We start from the raw sequence: 20,385 nt of genomic DNA on the forward strand, positions 1-20,385 counted from the left end.
TTTGAGTCTTGAATGGAATATGCATGTAAGTAGGTGTTCTATATTCCTCACCTCTGCCATAATGCTTCACCCGGCTCTTTGAATTGTCACTTAAAGGTGGCGGTTAAGTAAAACAACACCTTTTATCTCTCTGTTCATCTCAGACAGTCAGCTTTTATGATTTCCTCTCTTCCTACTGAAAGAACCCAGTGCAAACATTTCATGCCTACTTATTGGGCTGAACAAATATACCATGCTAAACTCTCTTCTGATATACTAAAGTGAAATGAATCAAAAATAACCATATCATATTCTGTCAGAAAATAGATTTTAATCATAGTTGAGCTATGAATTAGGCCCAAACAGTCTACTAAATTTTGAAATGATGGTTTAATGTGGAACTGGAGATTGAAGAGATCTTGAAGATTTAACATTAGTCTGATGAATACTCACCTGCATTAAATTTCATCTTTTAAATTTTGTTTCCTGTTAGCTAGCATGGAAGTAATTAACTCCCTTTGACTTGTGCTTCTAAAAAGCTCAATGAGTGATTACATGCATGGCTGCAGTCCAGCATAAATATCAACTATTTTTGCATCACAGTTTAAAGCAGGTATTTTTTGTCACTTGAAAGGCTTGTCAGATTGAATTTATCAGTACTGAAAACAAGAATGGGAGAAGCAGAGGAACAATTGAGTTATACTACAGCATGGGAAGCTCGGGTTCAGTTTTTACACTTGCAAATTCACATGTAATTTTTTGTCTGGGCCTGTAAAATGGGGAAGATAGCCACTACACAGTGTAACCCTGAGAAATCTGCTTGAACTTCTGACAATCTTAGTTGGTAGTTTGATAGCCTGAATCCTCCCATAGTACGCTCTTCTTCCCTCTTTCCTCTGTACTATAAAATAAGCTGTAAGATTTGCAAAGCAGTTTCTAACACTCTCATTACCAAAACAGTGAAGTATTTTGTTCAGTGTCTGCCCCGGCGGTTCTGATGTTGGCAGTTTGAACTACAGCATCTAGCAAAAGGACAGTGCGTAAAAAGTTGCTATGGCATCAGGTTACGTCTGCGTAAGGCTAACGCATTGCTCGCTCTTTACATCTGGATGGTTCCTTCTAGATTTTTACCAGAGAAATAGTAACAACAAAGATGACACAACAAGGACCTCCCTGCATGACATCTTATCCCCATACAAATAACTGCAATAGATTAAAAAGCAATCCAGATATCTTCATTCCTGGCTCTAGGAACAAGAATTCCAACTCTCTGCTTTGATAACTAATTCCTTTCCAAATGGAGCAGATTATATTAGTAAAGTCTGCCCTCCAAAAACACCTGGATGTTTAACCCCTGCTGATCCTACATCCTTGCCTGTTGTGCTGCGTCTTCTTGCCAGGAACCACTTTCCAGATTTCTCAGCTCCTTCTGTCTTTGGTACAGACTTCTGCTGATAGTCTACTCTTTTAGCTGTGTTGGCATGGATCTGCCAGATTTCCAGAAAACTCCAATGTCTGCAAATCCTGAACAAGTGTTTTTTGCGCCTCCACAAAGCAAATCTAGTATGCATGCTGTGACATCAAGCGTGATGCAGAATTTTGCTCCTGTCCTTTGCTATTTCCATGCCAGTTGCATATCCTATCTCTTTATTTCATCTATCATATACAAATAACATGATGGATTTTTAAAAAATTTAATTCTTATTTTCTTTAATACTGATGTTTATTTTTGTTAATGATGGGGAAGGCATCAATTAGTTTATACTAAAGGTATGTAAATAGCACAAAACCAGTGTTTTGAAAAATACTTTTGTAATCAATACTGATATTTTTACAAATTACAGATATGCTTTACTGGTATGTGGTACCATTATTTTTCCAAGCTCAGGTAGAAGATTTTTTCCTTCTGCATTAATGATGATGTAAAGCAGAAGCACAGTGAATGTGAGTGTGAATAAACAGAAAAGCATTTGCATCTTTAGTAATTTCAGAGGGATTCTGAAGTGCTGTTTTCCTTATGCAATGGATTCATTCAACAGTTACGAGGACTTGTCAGTACTAACGAAGAGAAACCACCTTACCCTGCTTGTGATATCAACTGATCAGAGAAAGGAAGTAACACCATAGGAGTTGCAGGAGACAATCAATTATATGGAACAAATGTGACTTACTAACAGTAGGACTATACTCACGGTGTGCTGAATGATCACTAGCACTGGCTGAAATACAACTGTACGATTAACTGGACAAATGGAAAAAAACCACTGTAAGTTCATCCCATGTCTTCCAGTGAGGTAACTGAGCAAATCTACCAAATAGCAAGTTTGCTATGAAGAGTTAACTCAGTTACTTTTTTTTTAAATGCTAGTAAGCTTATTTGAGTACTCTTCTATAGCAAGACTTCACTAACACATCAGAAACTTTATACATGAGCAGGAAATGTAAAATGAAAGCCAATGAAAGTAAAGCTACTTCTGATGCTTTTGGATGTAAAAGTGAAACATATTTAAGTTTGAGAAACTCCATGCATTCAGCAAGCAAACATGGCAAGGATCATGTAACTTTCTGCTGTCCTTTCTCAGACTGATGGCTTAATGTTTATTCACAGTGCTCTACATGTCATACATTATTCATCAGATTATAATAAGTTCTCATCTTTGTTTTTATCTTACAGTTTGTTATGTAGCAATTATGGCAGGGTAATCAAGTCCTGTTTTTTTTTTTTTTCTTTAAGAACTGGGAGTGCAATCTTCCACTCATGCATCTTAGACAGTACTAAATTAATTTTAAAAGATAATTGAACTTCCCCAACTGAAACATCACAGCAGTTTTCTCAGAACACCATATCTATCTCCTGTAAAAGTTCCAGATCCAGTTACCAGAATGTTGATTTCATTAGAAAACCAAAATAGCAACAATCAGTGTAGAGGAGGAGCCCCACAGTTTGCAGATATTGAAAAATCCAGAGGCTTGCACTAGCCAGAAAGTCATTTTTAAAAGAAAGCAGCCATAGTCAGTTTTCTAAAGCACAGTTACTTTTGTAATGTGTGACTTGCATAGAACTTACCACATGTGGACCACAGAGCATTTTATAATCATTTTTACTGAGTTTCAGGGAAAGAAAGTGGTTTTAGCTAATAGGGACCAATGTAACCAGAAATGAGAACTTGGCTTTAAGGCAAGTGCCGTTTTCACAAGACCCAGAGTCTCTGCTAGACAAATAATAGCATTAAATACTCTTTCACTTGCATATCATTTTTCTTCCCTAAATATATTTTTTTGCTTTGCAAATATGCCAGTAAACTTTACCAACACTCTCCAAGGTAGGCAATGAATGTTCTCTGTGGCATTTGATTTTTGGCTCCTATTTGGGTGTACTCCAATAATATTTTCTAATTGCCATTGAGATTGTTTAATCAAAATATCAGTATTCACTTCTGTTGTACCCTTATTTATCTTTCTATTGTGCTTAGTTTTGTATATTACAAATGTAACTAAGTCACAACACTGATTTATTTCTTCCTACATTAGTCTTGTTTCCTAAAATATTACCTTTCCTTTTTCTTCATGTAGCATTTTTAATCTGACCTCACAGCCACGCTATTTTTTTTTTTCAGAAAAACATAAGCACTTCAAAATTTGATTGCTTCCTTTCTACCAAAGTCTACTTTTAAACAAACACAACCTTTGTAAATATTAATTTCCATTTTGCTGGTAAAGTGCTTTACAGTAAATGTAAACTGTTTTCCATAGATCTTAACTATACAGTAGACAAAACATTAAAGAAGATTTTAGTGATTATATGTAAGCAAGACAGGAAAAGAAAGTAATCTTACTATGTACACAGCTTTTAGGACCCTTCTGATGTGCAAAAGCAAACCTGTTGCTTTGTCTGCAGGACATACAAATGAAGTTAAAAGGATAAAAACAGCTTCAACAACAAAAAAAAGCCTTTTAAAATGTAGACTCTTTGGAGTTTTATGAACTATTTGTTGTGATGAAATAGTCTTTTCTTTAAAGAACACAGCCAATATTGCCCACATCTTCCCCTAGAAAATGGTTTACAATACATTTTGATTTAAAAAAAAATCATATAGCACTGAACTGCAGATATCTGTCGTCACAGCTATGTGTTAACACAATCAATGTTAACTGCTACAAAAGTTGTGCTGTAGCTATCATGCCTGTAGCTCAAATGCATCACGGTGGTGTTTTTAGCAGCTTGTGCTAAGGCCATATTTTAAGGACATCCTCTAAATGAAAAGGTTAGGTTAGGATTTAGGCTTCCCAGAAGCACACACTATCGTAATGCAATGTACTAGGAGATAGACACATGGAGTTAGAATCATAGAATCACAGAAGGGTTTGGGTTGGAAGGGACCTTCAAAGGCCATCCAGTCCAACCCCCCTGCAAGGAGCAGGGACATCTCCAACCGGATCAGGGTGCTCAGAGCCTCATCCAACCTGGCCTTGAGTTCTGCGCAGTTTGTCCATGAGGGGCTTTTACAGACCTCCAGGAAGAACTTTAGGAAACAGATCAATCCCAGATTATTAAAATAATAATAATAATAATTAAAAAATAATAATACTGGTCTCTGAAAGATTTGAGTTAGCTTTCTACAGAGTCTGTAATTGGTTCTGTATCCAGTAATCTCCCAAGCTGATGAATGACTATGTGTTTTCTTTGTTTCAGAACTAATAGAAAAAAAACTCTAGTGAGAACTTTAAAACTGAGATTTTAGAGGCAGGAGATTTGCTAATTTTTAATACAGATTTAAAAAGCATATAGATTTAGACAAATTCTTCTCTTTACTTCACCAGTACTAACTCCAAATTAGGTCTGAAATATATGAAACCACAGTAGTTTTCAGCATCATTGCATAGGTACAACTTCATGATAAATTGATTGTTAGGAAAGATAACCTACCAAATCTTCATTACTGATGATGATAGAGAATAAGTCATTCTGATTCTCTGATTTTATGATACAGTTTAATTAAAATTATTTAATTAAAATGAAGTGACACTTGCAATCCTGCAATCTCATTTTTATGAAATTACTTTCCAAACTAGGAATGCACTTAAATCTTTAATGATGTTTCCACATTTCTGAAACTGAAAACCTGAAATTACTTTTAATGTTATAGGTTGAAACTGTAGATAAATACTACTTGTAGCTTCCAAATATCCAGACCGTGCCACGCTGGGTGCCTTTTGTCTCAGTGTCCCAGGCTAAAGGACAATGGAAGTGAAGCTGCATCCTCAAAAAAAAAAAAAAGGTATCTTGATCCATTTCCAGAGCAGGCCTGAAAGAAGGGAAGAACTGACAATGCCATAGCTTCTCCTTGCTATCTTTTGCTGATCTCATCCTTCAGTTTCACTAGAGCTGATTTCAGGGAGGAGAAATCTGATAGTGAGTATTCAGTGGCCAAGTAAGTGCATGGTTCTTCAGGGCTGAATTATCCACAGCTGCTTACTGTTAACAGCTGTGAGCTAGACACAACAGGACTGGTAGGGAATGTCCAAACTTAAAGCCCTTGTTTTCCTCAGTGGCATGGTATTTCAAAAGAATGTTGCATAACTGAAGGTAATTACTGTATATGTCCCTATAACCAGCAAAAGAGAGCAACAATAGGTGAAACCACAGCACAGCAATGATGAAAGGCATTGTTTTGCATCCTGCTAATGAAAGAGTCACTGATACTCTGCAGCCAAAACCACATCCAGTTTAACTGATGCTTGTCACCTCGTGGACTAATTTTTCCATTCTGATTAGACAGTTCTGAGAGATTTGAAAGGTTTTAGATTTTCTCGGACATATCCAGCGGTATTGACTGCCATAGCATGCAGAAAACCAGCTTATATTATTTGGTGGTGAATCCAGCTCTGGATAGCAAGAATGAAGACAGGTCAAGTCTTGTTCTTGGCCACTTTGTGTTGCTTGCTGAGGCTTCTTGCAAGTCTTTCATGTAAAGGGTGCCCCTGTGTACCTTCGTTTTCACATCTGTTTCAAAGGCACTGAGATTTTTTTTTTCAGAATTATTTTGTATTGAAATGAATGCTTTTGACGGTCTTATCTGAAGTAGCCAGCACTGAGACTGAGCACCATGTAAAACCGTTCACTACTTTCCAAATCTTTATTAAGGCTGTAGAACTCAAAGGATAAGAAAGCCTACGAACCCTGAATTCCAGATGTATATGGGTTATGAAGCTGTCTTTGAGTGATGACTTTTTTGTTGTTGTTGCTAATCCTCTGCCACTTTCCATTTTTTTTTTTTTTTTTTTTTTTTTTACTTTAACACCACAGCAGGTGTTTGGTTTTTTGACTGGGAGGAACAGTCCCTGTACCAATACATCTTTCTCACGTTACTCTCATGTTTCTGCTTTTGTTCATTAGAAGAACATTGACTCTATCCTGTAACCAAGGCAGCATTTTTAAATGCACTTGACCAGTAACTAAAACCAGAGTATGCAAACAGGTAAAGTACCTGGATCATATTTCACTCTAGATATTCTGGTGGTATAATTTTCCATATAGATATACACACACACAGATAAAAATGTGCTTTTAAAACACATATTGGAAAATTATCGGCTTATTAGGACGTTTCTGTGCTTAAAGAGGAATGTCACCCCTAATATCGAAGGAAAAACGAACTGATGGTAACAGTTGTAAGCTGCGTGCATCGGTTTCTCGCCGATCTGACCAAGCTGCTCCCGATCTTTCTCTGCGGGTCGCCGCAAGCCCTTTACCGTTTACCGGATACCCCTCACCAGCGGGGTCAGCGCTCCCGGCCGCCGGGACGGACGGACGGACGGGCAGGCAGCTGCAACGCGGCTCTTCCCCGCCCCGCGTAAAGATATAAAAAGCGCTGGCCGCGCGGTAGTGGGTTTCGTGTGAGGCCTCACCGGGTCGCTGCCCCGGCTTCCCTTCGCTCTCCCCTCACGCTTCCCGTCGCCGGCCGTTGAGGGCACGGCGTCGCTGCCGCCAGTACGCAGGCGCCGCCGGCGGGGCCAGGCGCGCTCCCGGCCGGGGCGGGAGAGGCGGTGGCGCGCGGGCAGGCTTAGACGTGGCAGTTGGGTGCGTGAGTGTCCGCGAGCGCAGCCGTTACCCTCAGGTAACGGTCCTAACGGCCGCCCCCATCCCACCGCGGGCTCTCGTTTCGCCGTCTCCTCTGGGTGAGCAGCCGCGGGGGGAGGCGGCGGGGTCGCGGCTGTGCTCCGCGGGCGGAGGGGCCGCCATCGGAGGCAGCCGGAGGGGCGGTGGGAGCGGGCAGGGGCTGCGGGCGTCCCGCGTTTCTCCCTTGCGCGGAGCCGGGGAGCCCACAGGAGCGGCACGGGGGGCGGGCACAGGTACTCCCGGCCTGCGTTATAGTGACTTAAAATTCTTAGTGGGGATAGAGGTGCTGACTGCTGGCAGGCTTTGCACTTGGAGTAAGTAAATTTCAGCTTATACTTTTATAGCTTATTAAAAACGTGTTATTTAAAAAAATGCAAAATGTAATGTGTGTAGCTATATTCCATTCTGGGTATATGTGTCTGTAGGTGTATGCACACACCCCACAGATTACTTGCCAAATTGAGATTGCAGCATGCCTTGAGGAGGGACAGCACCTCTCCCTAGATGACATGTTACCAAGCACAATGTCTCTGAAGAAATATAAAGTTAACAGTTCTCTTTCAGTTAGCTGAGAACGTGATCCTCTGTTTTTGATTCTGTTATTCTACTTCTACAGGCAAATAGTGGAGTTTTACATCTTCACAGAGATATCAGTGCAGTAGAGCATTGCATAGGTACATAAATCCTCTGAGGAAAAAAAAGATGACAACCTATTCTGCAATAGCAGTAAATTAAATCCTGGAGAAGTGCTTGTTAGTGGTGTTCCTCGGGCTGTGGAGTGTAAGGTAAACCTGTCAAGAGAGAGAGGGTGAAAAAAGTTTTCATATCATGTGTAGTGACACTTGTAGAAAAGAAACCCAAGGAAAGATCTGAGTTTAGCAAGTCCTCTGATTTTTCTCATGCAAGTTTCAGGGTGAATCTATATGTCTCTTGTTGAACCTGATGGCTAAAACCTTAGGTGATCAATTTCTGTTGATCCAAACCATTCTCATCATGTGTTGATATATACATACACACACATATCTTGAGAAGGATTAAATGTGCCCAGTGTTAAATAGAATCTGTAACTGTGTTCGGTAAACTTATATTATTTTGCTTCTGGTTAGAGTTCCTGTATCTCTTCAGCAAAACCTCTGTGTGTTTATACTGTCTGTGGGAAGTTTGACGTGGCAAGATTTTTTTTTTGTGTGCGAGTGAGTGAATAAGCTGTGGAGGAAGTCGTTTCCCCTGGATGCTGTCGCAGCTAAAGGTGTTGGTTGTTGCAGCTGCCTAAAAGTGGAAATCTCTTCCTTTATATGGATATACAATAAATATATATGTGTCTATGCCAGTGTGTATGTAATTTAGTGCTGTCTTTTGGAGCAGCAAAGCTCTCACTGCCACGTCTTTGCTGATGGGGGCGGGGGAGGAAAGAAAGTATGACTGGCAGCAAGAAGCCTCTCTGTTTAAACATCTTTTTTCTTCTTCCTGTGTTTACCTTGTTAACTAAGTAATAGAAGACAACTCCCTAAAATGACTTATATGAAGCAGTTTAATCCTGCAACTGAGAAATTTTATGGCACATTGAGGAGTGTGGCTTACAGGATTGTACGCGTAATGTGTGAGGAGGGCTAGGCCCTGTACCCCGCTCAAAGTGATTTCTTGTCTGACATGGAAAATTGGTAAAACTGTTGCATTTGGGGTTTTTTTTTGTTTGTTTGGTTGGTTGGGTTTTTTTTGTTTGTTTGTTTTTCAGAAATGTATGTTTACTATGAGAAGCCTAGAGATGAGTTTTCTGATAGGGATAGCTCTTTTCTTCTGACATGTGCCAGTGCAGCATTGATTTATCTGTTGTGATCTTGGAGCTGCCTGTAATTTTCGGGTGCCTTTGTGCGGCACAATTGCTGATTTACTTTCTTCTAGTTTGCACACCCAAAGGTGACTCCATGGCTCAAGCCTAAGAATGTGAAGTATAGGTGTTTGGGAAAGCTATTTAAAAGGAACATTGAACATCTAGAATGCTAGTTTATATCATTTATCTTTAGTTTTTTTGGGGATGCCTGACCTAGGTACTTGGGACTCTACAGAAGTAGTAAGTGCTCATTCAGGGTTTGGTTCCTCAGCATTTCTCAAAGCAGTTTTAATTTGAGCATCAAGCAACTTAATGGAATTCTATTTTTATTAAATTCAACAGGAAGCCAGAATAAAAAATTCTGTCTTACGTGAAAAAGAGAAAGCTATTGGCTATCAAGACTGCAAAGTGTACAGCTCCAATAATGTTTCCAATCCCTGGGTGTCAAGGGCACTGTATCTGAAAACTAGTCTTACAAAATACAATAATCTGATTTAGTAATGCAGAATTATGCAGATTTTCTAGTTCTAATCTTAAATGATTGCAATTATCAGGATAATCTTTCCTAGAAGTTTCCTAAAGATTCTTTTATCTTGCTTAACAAATTCTAACTGCAAGAAAGAAATGAAATGCCTTGAGAAAGCTCTCATTATTAGAAATCTTTTTCTGGATTGCTTTTAATAAAATTCTGTGTTTTATTTTTGGGTTTGGTTTTATTTTCCTTTCTTTAACAACAACAGAATCAACATGTGAAAGCTTAGGGGGAAAAAAAAAAGATGCCTGGTAATAGCAAGGACAACAAGGTCCTTTTTTGCCCTCAGGTGTGTTTTTTGTCTTTTCAGGAACACAGTTCACAGCATTTTAAAACACACAAAGAGTGAAGAGTAGTAGCAGGTGTCACTTTCTCTTTTGCAGATGCTTAAAGAGGACCGGATGCTTGGAATGAGAACATTGCCATCATGAGTCAACAAGGCTATGTTGCAGCTCCTCCATATTCCCAATCCCAGCCAGGAATAGGAGGTTTTTCTGCAGGTTTTGGACCACCTAATTCTTCATTTCATTATGGGCATTACGGGGACCCTAACTCCTCATACTCAGCACCTCAGCCAGGTATGAAATTGGCTTAAAATGCGTTTTCAGAGTCTACTTTTCTATGAAGGCATTTTGCATCTCTTTCTTACTCATGTCAGCACAGAATGCTCACTTTTACACTGCTGCTGCAACAGGACCCTGCACTAGCTTTGTCTGTGTTATTGCTGATGCTCAGATGTTGATGTAAGATGAGTATCAGACCTTCATGTGTGAATTCCATTGTCCAGGAAGAAATAAGCACCAGTGCTTAATGCTGTATTCTGAGGGATACCTCATACAGACAAAGAGGAAAGAAGCGATTTCTGGGAACAAAGAAACATTTCTCAACTCCTACATGTTAATGGCAAGCAAGCTCTCAGAAATGGCCTGCATTTTCACAATAGGACCCCTGTCCTACTGTATTCTTGAACACAAACTTGCCTATGAGTGTGAATTCTTGTTCTCCTACTTAAGCTTGCTTGCTGGGTTGGATAATGAGAGGTAAGTAGAGCCCATTTGTTTTCTGATCACTCAGGAGACAATTACTTTCTATAAGGAAGGACACCTTGGGTACAAGCAAATTACAAGCAAAGGGAATATTTGCTTTATTTCTACCAGCATAATCATGCTACAGATAATGTAATTGACATCCAACAGATAAACATGACTGTCCTTTGCTTATTATTAATTTTAACTTACTGATTTGTAGCGTCAGATCTTTCAAGAAGTGTAGTATATGAGTATATGATGTGTGAAGATAATTGGGTGCCAGGGGATTATCAGTATCCCAAGTTGAATTGCAGGGTTTGTTCATTCTTGCTTCTTTCTTACTGTCCCTTTTGGGTTATTTTGCTGGCAAGTTACCAACTACTATTTGCTTCCTTTCTACTATCAGTTCTTTTTCATATCTATTTCTGTAGTTGTCCAAAAAATCTGTCCTTTCTTATGGAATCACAGAATGACTCGGGTTGGAAGGGACCTCTGGAGGTCATCTGTTCCAATGTTCCCACTTAAGCAAGGCCACCTAGAGCTGGTATTCTTATTGCTAGAGCAGGGCTGTACGCTTGTATTTCTTGGCAATCTTGGGTGTTCTTACAGGATTCTTACATAAAAGTACTACTTCTTTTGCAGGTGTGTCGAAATCAACTGTGCCTTTTGGATCTTCACCTCCTGTTGGACCGCCACCACCTGGTACACATCAATTCAGCCAGACCAACTTCCAAAATGGGCCCAGTACACCAGAGCAACAGACACATAGGTGACTTTCAAGAATTAATACATGACATCTAAACTATTTGACCTCTGTTACCTCCCTTTGGCTGCTTCACTGACATTTAAGTGTGGCATCCCTTTTATCTTTAGCGGTTTTGATGTATTCCAGTTCTGAAATGGATCTTCTAGTTTGGTTCCCTGTGATGTTAAACTGATAGATCATCAGTAATCTCATTAAGTTCCATTTTACAGCAAGTCAGGTCTTTATCCTGCATAGTTTGTTTTATTTTTAATTATTCTTTCTTCTTGATCTTGAACACATTGCTTCAAAGGTAACCTGGGAGGAATACAGAGAAATTGTCTGAGCAGCCAGGGATCTGGTTAGAAAGCTAAAGCCCTGATAGAATTAAGTCTGGCTAGGGATGTCAAGGGCAACAGGAAAAGCTTCTGTAGATATATCAGGGGAAAAAAGGAAGACTAGAGAAAACGTGGGCCCTCTTATTTTTCCAGAGTGAAATGGTCTGTTAGAAATTATCTTAAGCCACATGTATGTTAGCTCTTTATTTTCTTCAGTTGTCTTTCTTGTATTCATGTTTTTCCATATCTGATAATCACGAAGCAGTTTTTCCCTACCTGCATCTTATTTTTTCCTCTACTACAAGGAACTCCATAACAGTTTCTCACTTCATTCTTCCTCTCTTCAGTTTTTTCTCCTAATCTTCATCACCCATCCCCAGTAGGGAGTCTTCCTTTGTAAGCATGGAAAGGGGAAGGAGTGATGCAGTATGTTCAGAAGCTTGTGTTTCTTAATCTTCAAGCTTTCATTCATATAGTTATTACTTTGCCATGGCATACTCACTCGTTTGTTTCTAGCAAGTAGGCAAACAAACATGTACTGTCTTTTTTTTTTTTTTAAACAAGTGCGCATTATCTCTGTGCTTCATGACTATTTTAATACAAGTATATGTTTTCTGAGCAGAACATGAGCAAACTCTCTTGAAAGTTTTTCTATCCTAATTAGTTGTTTCAGCACCACCCTTGAGAAGGTACGCAACCTTCTAGAATTATGATTGGTTGATGTAATTTTTTGCATAACTGCGCTAATTTTTCCCTTTAGGTTTCAAGGCCCACCCCCTCCAAGCAAACCTTCCTATCCTCCCTACCATCATCAGTCACAACCAGCCTACCCAAATACTGCATCCACTTCACCTGCGGCACAACTTGCTAACCAGCTCAACAGCATGCAGATAAATAGCTATGGTAATCAACTTTATCTGATCTGATTGACCTTTTCTCAGTTAAAGCTATTAAGACTGTGATGATTATAAACTTATTGAACTTCCATATAAACAGGAAATGAAATCTTTTACCATTATAATTTGCTTAAGTTCTTAGATTATTTTTTTAGTCTCACCTTATTTCTTAAATCAATATTCGTAGGTTAATTTTAAATTGGTGTTTGAACTTTCATGAAAGTCTGCTATCTTACCAGTAATTTTTCAGATTACTTGATGATCCTGTCAGTAACAGTCAAGGTATGAGCAATAATATGCAGAGTTTCATTTTTCTCAGTTTTTTAGAATTTCTCTCTGTTTTGAAACTATCTTAGTCTTTTTTGTCCCAATCTTATTGCTTAATTTTTCATTTATTTTCATTTATTTTGAGGTTAAAACATCCCAGACCTAAGCCATGAGGTAAAGATGTGCTTATTTGATTCTTCCATGTAAATTACTTTCCACCACTAATTTTCTGTTTGGTTATCTCCTTTTCCTGAGTATTTCCTGGTGACATTTACCATTTCATTTAAAAAGAGTGGAATTTAATTAGCCTCTTGTTTTGCTGAAGTCAGTGTGTTTAGGCAGGTGAATTTTTTAAATGGGGATAACTTTAGTGGTTGATACCTTTTGTAAGATATGTGTAAAGGTGAACTTTTCAGTTCAGGCTGCATTGATACTGTATCCCTGTTCTACCCTGGCTTTATGAGCTGGTGATTTGACTTGAATGAAACCTACATAACTACTGTGGGTCTGACCCTCTGTTCATACAATTGCTTATGAAAACTGAGACCTTCATCACCTTACAAAAATTAATTTAGACTCAAATTCAGTCCTTGAGGTAGGAACTGCAAGTGCACAATTAACTCAGACATTTTTATACAGGATGAGGTGTATGGCCCAGCACCTCTGTAACACTTCATATAAAGCAACTCATATTATTTAGAGCAAAAATTTAATTTTTTTTTTTTTTGCTTCCTGCCTTCATTATATTGCCTTCAGCAATAATTAAATAAAATATAATGGTCTTGCTTATCATGTTAAATACTGGAAGTCTGAGATACCCTTCAGAGCACTGAGGACATGGATTCTTTGTAACTCTGCCTCTGTCTAGGGTTTTGTTCTTCTGATTTTTCCTTAGCTGTAAGTCTAAGTTGTGTGCCTTGGCAGAGTGCTGAAATTCACAGCTTGTAAAGCTGCTGGGATGATGTGTGTTCTATCAGTTGAGAACCTGAGCTTGTGTTTTGCGTTTGGATTTTTTTTTTCAGTTAACATGTCTGACTGAAGATACATTTCAGTATTTATATATGAACACATTGGTCCTTTTGCTCCAAACCTAATTTTGATTTTGTTTTTTTATCTTTCCTTAAAACTATTTTGCTTTCTGTCCTTGGGGAGAAATTTTACTAAAAAAAAAAATATAGGTTTTGTAAAATAAGTATTTAGAGATTAAAGTCTTAAACCACTGTGTCCGCCCCCCCATTTCCAGGATCCTCTTAATTCTAATTTGAATCTGGATCTTATAAAAAACTATTCTTCAGCAGTGTGTACAAAATAATTTGCACGTGTTTTATCTCTTAGCATCAAAACCAGAAGATGGTTGTAAAACAAATCAAATGAATGGGTTTATCTTCCATTCAACCTGTCATGATGAAATGCAAATAGCAGGCTAATAAAAACATGCCACATAAGAGAAGTTTATTATTAAGCAAAAAGAATGTTGTTTCGCATTATGAAATTAAATATTATTTCAAAAGCAAATAGTGCTTATGTGTGTTCTAGTCAAGAATTGTCAAACACTAGCTTCCCTCTCTCTTTCCCCATCCACCCCAGCTGCAGGGTTTTATTGAAAATAGAGCCAAAAGAAATAAAATTGAATGTCTGAATCAGTTCAGACTTAAACTATGAGGTGAGACTTGTTATGTGAGCAGGCATTCAGAATCCCCATAATGCAACTTTGTCAGTGAGGGATACAGTATTACCTGTATATTGTAAATGTTTTGAGCAAAAATAGAACACTTTACACACAGAGTTAGTAGGTTAACATTTTTGACTCGGCTGACGTAGTTTCTTGCTCAGGTCCTGGCACTACTCCGAGCCCTCGTGTGTCGTCTGGGCATCTGACATCTTTTCAGGGTCCACAACCAGCACCACCAGCCCAGCAGCAAATGGCTCTACCACCTGGATCACAGCTTCCTCCACCAGCAAGTAGTGTTAACGGCCTTTGTGCTCAGCCGTCATTGCCTCCTATGGGCAGACAAGATGGGATCCCTGGACCTGCCCCGCCTAATCCTAACTTGCAGCAGCTTCCAGGACAGCCTCCAGGGCCTGGATATCATCCTCAGCAAGGTAAGGAAGGATGTTTGTTATGTAATGGAAAACAAAACATGCGTGGAGAATCACTGGTGGAACTGCAGCCATTCACGGCTCATGTTCTGCTGACTTTAAAAAATGAAAATGTAATCCTCTTTTTATAGAACGGAAAGATTTGCGTTGGCAGTCAGTGCATTCAAGGCAGGCTGTGCTTTTGCTCAAAAGTTTATCTCTGGGGCTGTAACAAGAAAAGAGATTAATTTAGAACAGGAATGGGACTATTTGGTTAGTAATGAGTAAAGGCACAGCATACTACAGAAAGGAGGTTTTTTTTTATACTCTGTAAGGGTATAGGTTGCTCTCTGTCTTATAGTACTGTATATCATAAGCAGCTTTCAAAAATGCTTGACTATAGCAATAAAGAATTGTAACTGAATACAATTATTTTGCCTGACATAGATGAGTAAAACAGTTATTTTGACAGCTAAAAAGCCAGCTAACTAGACCACTTTGCATTGACTGATGCTAGGGGAGAGATTCTCGCTAATGTAATGGCCTGGTTTGAGTAGCTGTAATAGTCTCTACGAACCATTGTACTTGACATACCTGAAAACTGTGGAGCCAAAGTTGTCACACACAGTTTTATGCTTACCTTTAGAACGCAGACTGCATCAGCCAAAGTAATCCATTTCTTTTACTTACTGAAAACAGAAGGGAAGGAGAGGTTGCATTTAGCTGAGTAAGAATGAGTTGTACAGCAAAAGTTGATGTTAAAAATCGATAATGCAACTTAAATACTTTAAAATGAATTGTCACTTGTAACTCTGCAGGAAACTATGGTCCTCAGATGGCAGGGTGTCAACTGTCTTATCCTGGTGCTTTTCCTGGGGGTCCGGCACAGCTTGCAGGTCCACAGCAGCAGAAGTTTGATCTCGATGCTATTCCAAGCCCAGTAAGTAGTGTGGCACTATTTTTTATGAAAGTAAATTTCTGCTGCATTTAAGATAAAGGAATGACAATGCTGATATTGTATTTATTTTACTTGGTGCGGTTTTTTTTGTAACATAAAGTTGTACTTGCGTGGCTTGGTTCACAAGATATGTTCTGATTTTTTGCAGTTTCTTAATTATGTGCAATTTTGTACTCTGTGCTGTCTGTTTTGCATAAATTAGTGCATAACGTAAGTTTTAGTACTGAAGAGGCTTTATAGTTTTGCCTAACATGGGACATACCCATGACTCCAAATACTTTAATAGAAATTCTCAACGGGATTCTCAGTATGACAGAGAGCAGTACTGAAGGATTACTTGCATTCATTGCAGCTAATCACCTTTCCTTTTCACTCTGGGAAGTCTGAAGGCTTAGATTTAGTAGCAGATAGACACCTAAAGTAGGACTTGTGCAGAATGTGAGTACATGAGCTCTAAAACTGCAATCCTGGATATACTGAGAAGTCCTGGGCTCAAAAACCACCTCATTTGATTTCAGGAGTTTCTCAGGCAACTAGAATAATTTGCCTGAGCATCCTTCCAGTTGCTGCAGCCTTGTAAGAATTTTTGGTAGTTTGGAATATATTGAGTGCCTAAGCTTTATACAGGTTCTAGAGGCTCAGCTGCTGAAGCATGCCTGAATGTGCACTGGTGGGACAGTGTCTCTTCTTAGAATGGCATTAGAGAAAACAAGGTTGCGGCTGTGTCCATCATTCTTAAATAAAGTAGTCTAATTGTTACCCAAAGGAATAGCTAGCCAGATGCAGGCTGCATTTAACTTCTTCATTTGAGAACAGCTGATTGAACTCATGGGGTGCTGTGGTTTAGCCCCAGTCACCACACAGTTGTGTGCTCTCTCTCCCCCTCTCCACCCCCCTCAGGGTGGGGGAGAGAATTGGGAAGAAAGGAAAACTCGTGGGTTGAGATGAAGACAGTTTACTAGAATAGCAAAGGAAAATGACAATAATAACAAAATATAAGGGTACTGAAATATGCAATATGAGCAATGCGCAGTTTTTCACCACCCGATGTTCTGATGACCGATACAGCCTGTCCCAAGCAGCAATCATGAAAATGAAACTAAGCAGCCAGCAAAGGAGCAAGAGGGGAAAAAAACCCACCAGTCTGATACACACACTTAGACTGGTTCTGGCAGTCAGGCAGACATGTGAAAAGGTCCTCAGAGAGTTGGGATTCTTGAAGCAGGCTATGTCCTGCAGCTTTGATCTAGAACTTGCTATTTAAAACAATATATTATCCACCACACTGTAAGCTAATCTGAGTGGAGGATTCTTCCACTTCTCTGCTGAGAAAGATTTTCTCAAGAAAAGCTTCTGTAGGTATGTAGGGGACAAGAGAAAGTCCAAGGAGAGTGTAGACGCCCTCCGGAAGGAAACCGGTGTCCTGGTTACCCGGGACATAGAGAAGGCTGAGGTACTCAATGACTTTTTTGCCTCAGTCTTCACCGACAAGAGTTCTTGTCCCACCACCCAAGCTGTGGAAGGCACAAGCAGGGACCGTGAGGATGAAGAACTGCCCACTGTACTTGAAGAGCAGATTCGGGAACATCTGAGGAACTTGAAGGTGCACAAGTCCATGAGACCTGATGAGATCCATCTGCGGGTCCTGAGGGAACTGGTGGATGAAGTTGCCAAGCCACTGGCCATCATATTTGAGAAATCGTGGTGGTCTGGTGAGGTCCCTGATGACTGGAAGAGAGGGAACATAACCCCCATTTTTAAAAAGGGGAACAAGGACGACCCGGGCAACTACAGGCCGGTCAGCCTCACCTCTGTGCCTGGCAAGGTCATGGAGCAGATTCTCCTGGGAACCATCTAAGGCACATGGAGAGCAAGGAGGTGGTTGGTGACAGCCAACATGGCTTCACCAAGGGCAGATCGTGCCTGACCAGTCTGGTGGCCTTCTATGACGGGGTGGCAGCATCGGTGCACAAGGGACGAGCAACGGATGTCATCTGCCTGGACTTGTGCAAAGCTTTTGACACTGTCCTGCACGACATCCGTCTCTCTAAACTAGAGAGGCATGGGTTTGATGGACGGACCACTCGGTGGATAAGGAGCTGGCTGGATGGCTGCACTCAGAGTGGTGGTCAACGGCTTGATGTCCAAGTGGAGACTGGTCACGAGTGGCATCCCTCGGGGGTCCGTGTTGGGCACAGCCCTGTTCAACATCTTTGTCGACGACATGGACGGTGGGATAGAGTGCACCCTCAGCAAGTTCGCCGAGGACACCAAGTTGTGTGGTGCCGTCAACACGCTGGAGGGGAGGGATGCCATCCAGAGGGACCTTGACAGGCTGGAGAGGTGGGCCCGTGCCAACCTCATGAAGTTCAACCAGGCCAAGTGCAAGGTCCTGCATGTGGGTCATGGCAATCCCAGGGACAAATACAGGCTGGGCAGGGAATGGATTGAGAGCAGCCCTGAGGAGAAGGACTTGGGAGTGTTGGTAGACGAGAGGTTCAACATGAGTGGGCAATGCGCCCTTGCGGCCCAGAAGGCCAACCGCATCCTAGGCTGCATCAAGAGGAGCGTGGCCAGCAGGTCGAGGGAGGTGATTCTTCCCCTTTACTCTGCCTTGTTGAGACCCCACCTGGAGTACTCTGTCCAGTTCTGGAGCCCCCAATATAAGAAGGACATGGACCAGTTGGAGAGGGTCCAGAGGAGGCCATGAAGATAAGAGGGCTAGAGCACCTTTCCTATGAGGCCAGGCTGAGAGAGTTGGGGCTTTTCAGCCTGGAGAAGAGGAGGCTCCGGGGAGACCTGATAGAGGCCTTCCAGTACCTCAAGGGGCCTTACAAGAAAGATGGGGAGAGGCTGTTCAGTAGAGCCTGTTGTGATAGGACAAAGGGTAATGGTTTTAAAATAGAGAGAGGTAGATTTAGATTGGATATTAGGAAACAAATTTTTACAGTGTGAGTTGTAGAGCACTGGAACAGGTTGCCCAGAGAGGTGGTGGAGGCCCCATCCCTGGAAACATTCAAGGCCAGGCTGGGTGAGGCTCTGAGCAACCTGATCTGGTTGGGGATGTCCCTGCTTCTTGCAGGGGGGTTGGACTAGATGACCTTTGAAGGTCCCTTCCAACTCTAACTATTCTATGATTCTATGATAATCGCTTACAGGTTAATGTAACAACTGTGATTGCCTCTGCTAAAGGCAATTTTCAAGTTAAATGTAAAAAAAACCCCAAACCAACCAGACAGACAAACAAAAAACCCCTGCAAACCCTGAAGTGTCTGTATAATTAACAAATGCCCTTAATATGTCAGTCATTCGTAGTGTTTCTGTATGGTGCTTCTTAAATAAGAAGGATAAAATAGTCTTGTCTAATTAAAAAAAAAAAGTTGGGGGGAGAAGGAGGTTTGCCATGAAAGCACAGACTGATGTCTTGTTTCAATTGCGCATGTAGAATAAACAGCCTTGTTATGACAGCGATGCTAAAATAGGTTAAAAGGTTTGTTTAAGCAGACAGAGAGGATCAAAATGACTTGTTTAAAAGAAACATGATCTGGGTCAACGTCTGTAGAGGGCAGAAAATTGATTCAGAATGAGGAATAAGTGTGACCATGTGTATTTCTCTTGTTATATTTACATTGTATAATTACTGTAGTGTTGCCAGATAAATTTACTTCTTATCTGTAGCCATTGTTGATTTATATTTTCTTGCATGTGTTAGAGGTTGATATGTGCTCTGACGACATCTATGAAAACTAGCATCTGGGCTTTGTCAACAATTATGTCCAAGAACAATGATCTATTTAGGTCAGTTAACGGCAGAACACCATGAAACATTGATCCTTTGCAGAGCTAAGTCTGAAAGTGATTTGCTTTCTTCAGCCAGAGGGCCTTTTTAGAGCAAAACCTTTTTCCTTCTAATGCAAGAGTTAGCAATAAGTACACAAGCCAAAGAGGCAGGGAAAAGTAATCAAGCAGAAGATATAACAAGCTCTTTGAGGAATTTATTGTGTATTTAAATTGCAATGCAAAAACTTTACTGGAGGAAAAAAAAGTTACAGGCCCCAGATTATTTCCAGTGTGTTAGGAAATACCTCTTGGACAATGATCAATAGACTCTATGCAACTAATTTTGGTTTTTTTCTGTTTGCTTTCCAACAGAGGCTTCTGAACTTCCCTAGCTATTATTAGAAATTCATGTGCAATGTAAAGATACAATTCCGTGGGATACCAGCAGCGGTGGCAAAGCCAGTTTCAGAAGTTACCTGTCTCATTCCTCTTGCCCTCTCACAGCTGTTCTGTTATACCCTAAACCAGATTGCTGAAAAAATAGCTTCTTTGAGGGAAGAGGAGGAATAATGATATCATCTCAGTGTTCCAGTTTAGGATGTAGAGCAAAATACAGCTTTATATAACTTCAGTTATATCATGAAAAGTATCAGACTTAAACAGGAGTGAAGGACTGTGCAGAAATGTCGGGGGAAGAAGTGTGTGGGAAGGGAATTTGTTTAGCAGTAAAGCCAGCTGCATGAACATTTCATGACATTACATTGTAAATTGCCATAAACTAGGCTTCAACCAGAGTAAATCTGTACATGATCAGAGCTGCCTCAGTTTTTAATAA

The 20,385-nt window shown here is 40.3% G+C and overlaps 1 protein-coding gene across 1 annotated transcript in view; it reads left to right on the plus strand.

Annotated features, from left to right (window-relative positions):
* Window positions 1-7,038: 7,038 nt before the first annotated feature.
* Window positions 7,039-20,385, plus strand: part of SEC24D (SEC24 homolog D, COPII component) — a 59,988-nt gene continuing 46,641 nt past the window's right edge. The window contains exons 1-6 of the mRNA XM_086747326.1: window positions 7,039-7,158; window positions 9,846-10,040; window positions 11,133-11,259; window positions 12,331-12,473; window positions 14,567-14,836; window positions 15,631-15,752. Coding sequence (XP_086603452.1) covers window positions 9,890-10,040; window positions 11,133-11,259; window positions 12,331-12,473; window positions 14,567-14,836; window positions 15,631-15,752 — 813 coding nt within the window. The 5' untranslated portion in view covers window positions 7,039-7,158; window positions 9,846-9,889. The remainder of the gene's footprint in view (window positions 7,159-9,845; window positions 10,041-11,132; window positions 11,260-12,330; window positions 12,474-14,566; window positions 14,837-15,630; window positions 15,753-20,385) is intronic.

The sequence above is a fragment of the Chlamydotis macqueenii genome, chromosome 4, assembly GCF_036417535.1.
Source record: "Chlamydotis macqueenii isolate bChlMac1 chromosome 4, bChlMac1.mat, whole genome shotgun sequence".
NCBI classification, from domain to species: domain Eukaryota; kingdom Metazoa; phylum Chordata; class Aves; order Otidiformes; family Otididae; genus Chlamydotis; species Chlamydotis macqueenii.